General features: G+C 51.6%; 1 protein-coding gene across 1 annotated transcript; it reads right to left on the bottom strand.

Moving 5' to 3' along the window:
- Positions 1-592: 592 nt before the first annotated feature.
- Positions 593-8269, bottom strand: LOC134731304 (basic proline-rich protein-like). The gene is made up of 4 exons (XM_063619477.1): positions 8207-8269; positions 5722-6233; positions 5055-5116; positions 593-1521 (listed from the first exon to the last, which is right to left on the bottom strand). The coding sequence occupies exons 1-4, from the start codon at positions 8267-8269 to the stop codon at positions 1517-1519; spliced, it is 642 nt and encodes a 213-aa protein (XP_063475547.1). The 3' UTR covers positions 593-1516.
- Positions 8270-9658: the final 1389 nt, after the last annotated feature.

Genomic DNA, 9658 nt, shown 5'->3' with positions numbered 1-9658 from the left:
AAGTGATTCTCATGCCTCAGCCTCCCGACTGGCTGGGATTACAGGCGCACACCACCATTCCTGGCTAATTTTGTATTTTTAGTGGAGATAGGGTTTCACCATGTTGGCCCCCTGGCTCACGCCTGTAATCCCAGCACTTTGGGAGGCTGACACGGGCAGATCACAAGGTCAGGAGATGGAGACCATCCTGGCTGACATGGTGAAACCCCGTCCATACTAAAAATACAAAAAATTAGCTGGGCGTGGTGGCAGGTGCCTGTAGTCCCAGCTACTCAGGAGGCTGAGTCAGGAGAATCGCTTGATCTCCAGATGCAGAGGTTGCATTGAGCCAAGATCAATACCATTGCACTCCAGCCTGAGTGACAGAGAGAGCCTCCATCTCAAAAACAAACAAACAAACAAAAAACCTTGAAACGAATTTAAGAATTATTATTTTTTAAAGTACAGCTTTAAAAATGCCCCTTTCAAATACATCAGTGGTATATTAAGGCAAACCCACTTCAGAAGCACAAAGTTAATTTCTTATAATTCCAAGAAACATGTGAATGTTAAAAAAAACCCAAACACCCGAAAAGGGATCAAACGCAAGATAGTTTGTAACATTTTATTGCAAAAAGAAGGGCAGAGAACAGCCTTCTTCTTCGTACCTGTTCACTGCAGTAATTTTTAGCAGCTCTCCTGTGCAAAGAAGTCTAATCAATGAATCAGCGTACGGGCCACAAATACCTTCTCAGTGTGGTTTCACCTAGAATACAAGCACTCAGAAGCACAAATTTAACTGAAGTGAGAAACCAGGCCATTTTGCAGCTTCAATTTTTCTACCAGTAATATATTAATTTCTTGAAATAGCCTAATAATTTAGTTCTACTATCAAAACAGAAGCCCAATCTGGGAGAACAATTACTACAGAAGTCAAACTAATTTCAATCATATTAGTATAGGAACTCATATTAGTATAGGCCAATAATTCACATTAGTAGAGGCAGGAGGATCACTTGAGCCTAGGAGTTTGAGACCAGCCTAGGCAAGACAGTGAGACTGCATCTCTAATTTTTTTTTTTTTAATAAAGAAATTCAGAGAGGAGAAGGAAGCGGACTGATATGTGTCTATCCAAGGACAAATTTTGTGTGCCTGTACATACAACACAACTATGAACCTTCCTTCACGCAGCTCACAATCTAGTAGCGAGAGGGAACTACGAAAACATGAGCCCCCACGGTGAGGAAAAAGGCGCACATCAGAGAAAAGAAAAATGCTGCGACGATCCAATGGCAGGAGCAGCGCGCATCCACTTTCTTTGTTTGAGATGGGGTTTCGCTCTGTCTCCCAGGCTGGAGTGCAGTGGCTTGATCTCAGCTCAATGCAGCCTCAACCTCCCAGGCCCAAGTGATCTTCCCACCTCAGCCTGCCAAGTAGCTGGGACTGCAGGCGTGCACCACTACACTTGTTTAGTTTTTGTAGAAACAGGGTCTCACAATGTTGCCAAGGCTGGCATCCTGAAGGGCAGGTGGGGCTTCATCCTACAGAGATGAAAGGCAGAAGAAGCTCAGAGCCCAAGGCAAAGGGGTGGAGGACAAGGGCGTCTTCAGAACAGAGTGGCTTGGCTGAGACATCCAGTAGGATGCCACCAGGCAGAGGTGTGGTGGAGAAACAGGGCCACAGGGTGAACGCTCACACGTGAGGAGCAAACCACCACAGAACACGACAGAAACACGGTGTACTAAATCAGGCTTCAAATCGCAGCCCTGCAACTTCAGAGCTACCACAGGTAACCCAGAAAGGGAGCAGACAGCACCGCCCACTGCCTGAGGCTACGAGATGGACCAGAAACCTGTGCTTACTAACAACCTGCCTTATTCCAGAAGGAATTCAGGAAACACAAAGACACAGTACAGCAAAATAAAGTAAATGTGAATCATGTTGGCTGAGGAGAAAGTGAAGAGTCTAAGACTATGTCATACAATTTACCTCTAAACTTTCATTACTGGCGAGCCACCAACCTGACTTTAAATTTTCTAGCAGCTAAATTAAAGAGGAAAATGTAATTGGGTAAACAGTTTATAAGATGCAAACAAAACAGAACAGCCACCACAGTTGCTGAGAACACGCGCAGCTCCAGCTCCAGGAGAAGCAGAGTGGCCATCTCCTGGGGCTGCCCCGCAGCAGGCGTGTGAGCCCCAAAGCCAGCGTCTCTCAGGGTGAACGGTGACTACAGGCTTCATGGGGCCACATGCCTCCAGCACAAGCTGAGGAAATCTCCCAGGGCAATTCAAGGAACAGGGTCTCATAGTGTCACCCAAGCTGGTCTCAAACTCCTGGGCTCAAGCGATCCCCCTGCCTCGGCCTCCCAAAGTGTTGGGAGGTCAGGCGTGAGCCACTGCACCTGGCCCCGCACTCACATTAGAGAGGAGGACTTTGCATCCTCAAGGGCGGGTGGGGCTTCATCCCACAGAGATGAAAGGCAGGGAAGCTCAGAGCCCAAGGTAAAGGCGGGTGCCTAAGAAAAGTGACTCCATTGGGACCACGGTGAGAGGGTCCCGATACACAGCTTGGGTTAAGACAGACACTGATTTCAAAGTATCTCAGGAATGGTGGACTCAGCACCTGTCAGGCAACTCTCTCTCTCAAGCAGGCTCCTGGTAGATATTTAGTACCAGCTGAAATCAAGATGATGTTCTGACAGATACGTGCTGATGGTTAAAGAGCTATATACGCTTTGAGGACCAGCTGAACTGGGACAGGACTAATGCCCTCTGGTGAAAATACGGGAACCCAAACACACAAGTCAGAGCAGGAGGTGTCTCCCCCGAACCCCAAACAATAATGCTGACCTTGGATTTGGGTTAAGTGCCTAGCCCAGCGTGTGAGTGTTCAGTACGTGGAAACCATCAGCACCATCATCAGGTAATGGAAACCATCAAAGCTTTGAGCTGGCTTGTTAGCCAAGAATAGTGGTAGTGTATTAGCTACTACTAACACTCACGGCTGACAATTACTGAGCACTTGCTCTGTGCCAGGAATCACGGGAAGCACCTCGCATGCATTTCCTCAATACTCCCTCCCAGTAACGGCGAGGACACAAAACTGGTAGAGCCAGGACTGGAATCCAGGCAGGCCCCAAGCACTCCAGTGGAGCCTGCCAAGGTGGGCAGGCTATCATGCTAATGAGGTCCAGTATTTGACCACCACTCCTAGTTGAGCAAGTTTAACAGAAAACCTAAAATCTAAAAATTTGAGCAAATGCATAAAAAGCAGGCTGTTAAAATGGATCATAAATCTTGCATCACTCACTAGAAAACCACTCAAAATAAATGTCTCTGAGACGTGGCCTCCGAGGAGGGCACTCCGTGTGGCTCGTATCACCCTGGTGACAAACCACTTGAACCTGGGTGGTCATCTGACCATATTTTTTTTTTTTTTTTTTTTTTTTTTGAGACGGAGTCTCGCTCTGTCACCCAGGCTGGAGTGCAGTGGCGCAATCTCGGCTCACTGCAAGCTCCGCCTCCCGGGTACACGCCATTCTCCTGCCTCAGCCTCTCCGAGTAGCTGGGACTACAGGTGCCCGCCACCACGCCCGGCTAATTTTTTGTATTTTTAGTAGAGACGGGGTTTCACCGTGGTCTCGATCTCCTGACCTCGTGATCCGCCCGCCTCGGCCTCCCAAAGTGCTGGGATTACAAGCGTGAGCCACCGCGCCCGGCCTCATCTGACCATATTTAACAGATGATGCACAGAGCCATTTGCATCCACTGTGGTCAACATTTAGGAAGTTTTAAGCTAAGATTTGCCAAATCGTAGCCTACTGGATTCCGGGTTCTCTTGACATCTCTTTCTAGTAGCCACGTCTTGCACTTCCCGAGTATAAACGAACTGAGATGCAAATAAAAAAAGGAAGATTTAAGAATAATGAAAAGAGAAAAATCAAGAAAGCACAATCACTAGTGCAGAGATAACAGAATTTCTGAATTCCCTGAAAACAATCTATATAAATGCATGTGAAATAATACACCAGCATCCGTGGCCCACACGTCACATATTAGGAACTGATGTCAGAATATAAGGTAAACATGTTACTCTGAAAACACAAATCCTCACAAATCATTAGGCAGTAAGGCTGAATCCAGCACCCCCCACCCACAGCGCAGTGAGGCAGTGTCTAGCAGCCGTAGTGCTCCCCACACCCCAGTCCAGTCTCTGGCAACTTCAGATACTTCCCACTAATAACGAGGAGCCTTTCAACATTTTCACAACATCTCAAAACTGACCCCTTTTCTAGCTTAAATGGCACAGATCTGGAAAAGCAAACTATACACAGAATCAGAAAAGATGACTGCCCCTGAGGGATTACAGAAAAAGCAGCAGTCCCGTGTTCAATGAAGTAAAATGTGTCCAATGATAGTGCAGGGGAGGGGGATCAATTGAGCTGAAACTGGCAAGAACGTAACTCCAGGGAGCTCACAACACGCAAGGACCCAGATTTCCCGCTGCCTGAACGCCCAGTATTCGCACACTGATAAGAACACCTCCCCATAACTCCCCTGCCAGCGCCTCCAACACTCCCATCCTTTCCCCAGAAATCCAGTCCCAGTTTCTGCAGTTCCTGTAACAGCCACGTTCCCACACAAGTGCTGCCTGAGCTCCCCAAGCCCTCCAATCACCTCCCAGTGCCCTCGAAGGTCTATTCAGAGAAGTCACAAAGATGTGATCACCGAGGAAATTCAAGGACCCCCAACTTACCAAAAGGCTTTCGGCTGAACAGAGCTAACCTTCCGATTCCCGTCCTAAACCTACAGCCTAGTTTTCATTTCTCTAGAAGCCTTTCTCTGTGCTCAGGCACGCAGTTGTTAGCTGGCTCAGTGAGGCACTCCAAGCAGTAACAGCGGTAGCCACAAAATAAACCGGAAGCATCTCCACTATGAAGCAGTAATAGTAATTTGTCCTAATGATTCCTTTGTCCTTGGAAAATCAACTTCAGAAAGAAAGTTATCCACTGTGAGCAGGGCAGGCTCGCGGCTTCTTGGTCCGGAGACCCAGGTCCCACTGGCCCACTCACCGTTGGAGAGAGCTTGCTGAAGCTCGGTGTCCGATATCACTCCACTCCTGTCTTTATCAACCCTACAACATCAAGAAGACCAAATAAGCTGGCGATCGAAAGTTCAGGAAAAGCAAAACAAACGTCTCCTGTCAACCCTGCACCGACTCTGGAAGGCTCCGTCCTGGAACCTCCGCCTCTCCCACCCTGCTGAGGAGTGCAGGGGAATCAAGGAAGTGCCCCAAGAGCGGACGTCCAAGTGTGGTCTTCCCCTAAGAGGCCAATCATCTTTCTCTTTTCCCACCTCAATCCTTCCCTTCCTTCCTCTCCTGGCCTGTCTGAATTCCCATTTGCACCAGTTTCCCTTTTTCATAAACAAGAAAAGATCCCCTCAGATAACTAAGCCATTCCCTGGCCATGAGTTACTACAGTTTCGGACATTCACTCAGTGGAAAAGCCACCAGGGACAGAAGGCGCCGCCATAAAGGTCACCCGCCCCGAGCAGACGCCAGGTCGCTGCTTCTTCCTTGGCTGCTGACATTTTAACAGCGGCCCAGGCAGTCTGTTTCCGCTTTCCCCAAACAAGCACCCTGGAGACCCTCCCCCTGACGGCTCTTGAGGCGAGAAAAAGGGCCTCGCCCAGGAGCCGGTGGCCGCGACCTCGGGTCTGCAGTGGCGCACTCTGCACCTTGGGAAAGGCCCGACGCACAGGACAGGGACCGGGCAGGAGGCAGGGGCGGCCACAGGAGACCGGGCAGGGGACGAGGGAGGCCGCGGGGGACCCGGCAGGGGATGGGGGCGGCCGCGGGGGTTGGCGCAGGGGATGGGGTCGCCGCGGGGGTCGGGACAGGGGTCGGGGGCGTCTGCGGGGCGGCGGGAGGTGCCACCCCGCACCTCTGGAGGACGTTCCACAGGAAGCTCTGGTCGGGCAGCGCCGCGCCCGCAGCAGGCCCAGGGCCGCCCGGGGCTGGGGCGGTAGGAGTAGGCAGCCAAGGGCCAAGGCGCGCCGCCGGGCTGAGACGCCTGAGGCGACGGGAGACCTCTCAGGGCTACACCGCTTCCGCCTCTGCCGGGGGCAGGGCCGGGCGTTACCGCCACTTCCGGGGGCGCAGGAATTGCGCGTTGTCCTGGACGCTCCGGCGCAGGCCGCATGCGCGCGGCGCTGGGAAGGCGCTTGGAGAGAATGTCCCGCGCTGCGACCTGGGACAGGCAGTGATGGAGCAGGGACTTAGTTTGCCTTTTAGTTCTTGTATAAAAAGAAATTTTGACATGAATATGATTCACTCTAACAGTCGTAAACTCTGGGTGGGGCGCGGTCGCTCACACCTGTGATCCCTGCGCTTTGGGAGGCGGAGGCGGCGGAGCTCTTGAGCCCAGCATTTGGGACCAGCCTGGGCAGCGTGGCTAGACCCCATCCCTACAAAAATTAAAAAAGTAGTCGGGCGTGGTGGCGGGCTCCTGCGGTCCCATCTACTCCGTGGGCTGAGGCGGGAGGATCGCCTGAGCCCGGGAGGTCGAGGCCGCAGGGAGCGGAGATCACTGCACTCCAGCCCAGTGGACAGCGAGACGCTGCAAAAAAAAAAAAAAAAAAAAAAAAAGCAGGCCGAGTGCGGTGCGGTGGCTGATGCCTGTAATCCCAGCACTTTGGGAGGCCGAGGTCGGTGGATCACTTGAAGTCGGGAGTTCGAGACCAACCTGGCCAATATGGAAAAACCCCGTATCTACTAAAAATACAAAATTAGCCGGGCGTGGTGGCGCACGCCTGTAATCCCAGCTACTCGGGAGGCTGAGGCAGGAGAATTACTTGAACCCGGGAGGCGGAGGTTGCAGTGAGCCGAGATCAGGCCATTGCACTCCAGGCCTGGGCAACAAGAGCAAAACTCCGTCTCAAAAAAAAAAAAAAAAAAAAAAAGGCAAAACACAATTCGGGTGGGAGGGGCAGTGTGCAGCATTCTCCGTTGTTTGTTCCGCCCCCAAAAGCTTCCCTCCTTCAGGTTTAACCTGTGCCCCCGCGCTCTGCATCAGCGCCGCCCCCTACCCCGTGCAGCTGGAAACACTGGGCGCCTCCCTGCCGGGCCCCTTCCCGCCCCAGTGGTGGTGCAGCCTTGCCTCCCCCAAGACAGCACTGCCTTCGTGCTGGACACAGTTCTGCGGTGGAGCCTGGAGTGCCTGTAGCACAAATCCCGGAATTGGGAAGTGCCCAGCTTTGGGCCACTGTGATCCCTGGGTCTTTCCCGCGCTCGTAATCTGGTGCCACCTTCCACCCTAGTCCTGTGTCCTGTGCCCCGGTTCAGGATACTACAATTATTCTCATTATTTCATGGGGTTATTTCAGCTTTTCAGGTTCCTCAGTGCCTCATTCCATGAATGCTAACTTTTTCATCCTCATAGTTCCTAGGGTTGTCTCTGAATTTTCACCCAGTTGTCTACCAAGATGTTGTCTGTGTCTACTGCAGCGGACGGTGCAGGTCTGAATATCTTTTTTTTTTTTTTTTTTTTTGAGACGGAGTCTCGCTCTGTCGCCCAGGCTGGAGTGCAGTCGCGCAATCTCGGCTCACTGCAAGCTCCGCCTCCGGGGTTCACGCCATTCTCCCACTCCCTGCGTTCCCAGGACTTTGTGAAGAAGAGAAAGTGAGTGGCCCTTCCTTTCTCCTGGATCCCGGCTGTGGGGCTGCCCGCCGCCCTCCTCCTCCTGCCCTAGGCTACCTGATCCATGGAGGCCGGCCTGAGACAGGCACATCCCCAAACACCAAGTGCCCCGTCTTCTAGGCCATTCCAGGGACTGATGAGTCAACGTGGGCTTCTTATCCTAATGTTTTAATTTGGAACTCCGCTATTGATCTGATGTTTACAAAGAAATCCATGCGTGACATTAAACTGTCAAAAGAGAAGGCTGCACCCTGCGAGAATTTCTGCCTGAGATATTGTCTTTCTGCGAGTGTAAGTGCAGAGACAGCCCACGCAAACCACAGGACACCAGAGCCGCTGCCCTGCCCCTCCAGGCTGCGCACTCGGGCTCACCCTCTCTGGAGGAGCCATCATTCTGGCCTCAGATTCTCCTTCCAAAACATTGCAAATAGAATGTCAGGCAAAGAAAGAAAGAGCCAGGCACACATGGAGAGGTGGCAGCGCGAGTGTAAGTGGTGAGAAACCCAGTGAACGAAAACGTCTACGCGAGAACGCAGACACAGCGCCCTCAGACGCCGGCTGCAGAAAGCACTGGAGACATTGTCCATGAGAGGAAAAAGACAAGGTCAAGAACTTCAGTGGAGAAATAAAAATTACATAAAAAGGAAAGATTTGTTTTTTTTTTTTTTTGCTGATTATATTTTTCCTATTCTCCCTCCACTTTCTTTCTACAACTCCAACTTTTCTCATTGCGTTCTCTATTTTCTCATTGCAGTCTCTATGCCTATTTGTAAATGCAATACAAAAATGATTGCCTGGAAAAAATACAAGCAACGTTTCAGAACTCAGTAAGTGGGTTTAAAAATAGTTTAGATGTCATTGAAAAATAATGAATAACTGGAAAGTAGGTCAGAAGAAAATTCTCAGAATGAAGGATAGGAGCATAAGGAGGAAAACAGAGAAGAACAAGCGTGAGGGGCTGAACAGCGTCCTTCCAGAATGCACATGTGGAAGCTGGCTTAGTTCTGGCTGCCATAACAAAATGCCATAGACTGGGAGGCTTAGAAACAATGCGTTTCTCAGAGCTTTGAAGGCTGGGGAGTCTCGGATCAAGGTACTGGCAGATCCCGTGTATGGTGAGGACCGGCTTCCCTAGTGTGTCACTGAGTCCTCACGTGGTGGACAGGGGGCGGGGGTGCTCTGGGGCCTCTTTTATGAGCAGCCGGGCATCTTGGCCACTCTCCTGTGGAGGGTCAGGTGTGGACAAAAAGTAACTGGTAAAAAGAATTTGAAACCAGCAATGAGACCCTCCCCAGCTCTGCCCTTTCTACCTCCCACATAAGATGCTTTTCTTTTGGTAAAAGGGAGGGGCCTGGGCCAGCCTGGCCTGTTGCTGCTCCCACACCTCCAGGACTCCTCCACAGGCAGGGTGGGGCCGCCACCAGCTCTGCCCAGCACACTGTGAGCACAAGGGGGTCATGCTGGGCTGAGGCAGCTCCTATGCCTGCTCTGTGACCCAGAGACCATAGCCCTGGGGGCTGTGGGAGGGCCCCCCGGCCCGGGTTCAGCAGTGACATGAGTGACACACAGACCCTTTGCTTTGAGCCAGTGGGAGGTGGGTGTTACTGCAGCGCAGTCCCCGCCTTGGTGATGCCATCAGCATGTGCGGCGCTCACCTGCACTACAGGACCACCCCCTCTGTAGGACCACCTGCCTCCTCGCCCCACACACAAGCCCTTGGGGGCACCTCTTGGCCCTTGTGCCTGTGCGGAGCCTGATGCCTATTTGAATAAATTATTAGAAAAATTATTAGGTGAAGCCAGGCACAGTGGCTCATGCCTGTAATCCCAGCACTTTGGGAGGCTGAGATGGGCGGATCACGAGGTCAGGAGATCAAGACTCATCCTGGCTAACACGGTGAAACCCCATCTCTACTAAAAATACAAAGAAATTAGCCAGGCGTGGTGGCAGGTGCCTGTAGTCCCAGCTACTCGGGA

This window comes from Symphalangus syndactylus, chromosome 16 (assembly GCF_028878055.3).
Source record: "Symphalangus syndactylus isolate Jambi chromosome 16, NHGRI_mSymSyn1-v2.1_pri, whole genome shotgun sequence".
In the NCBI taxonomy this organism is placed as follows: domain Eukaryota; kingdom Metazoa; phylum Chordata; class Mammalia; order Primates; family Hylobatidae; genus Symphalangus; species Symphalangus syndactylus.
Note: the sequence above shows the minus strand (reverse complement) of the source record. Positions and strands in the feature narration are given on the sequence as shown.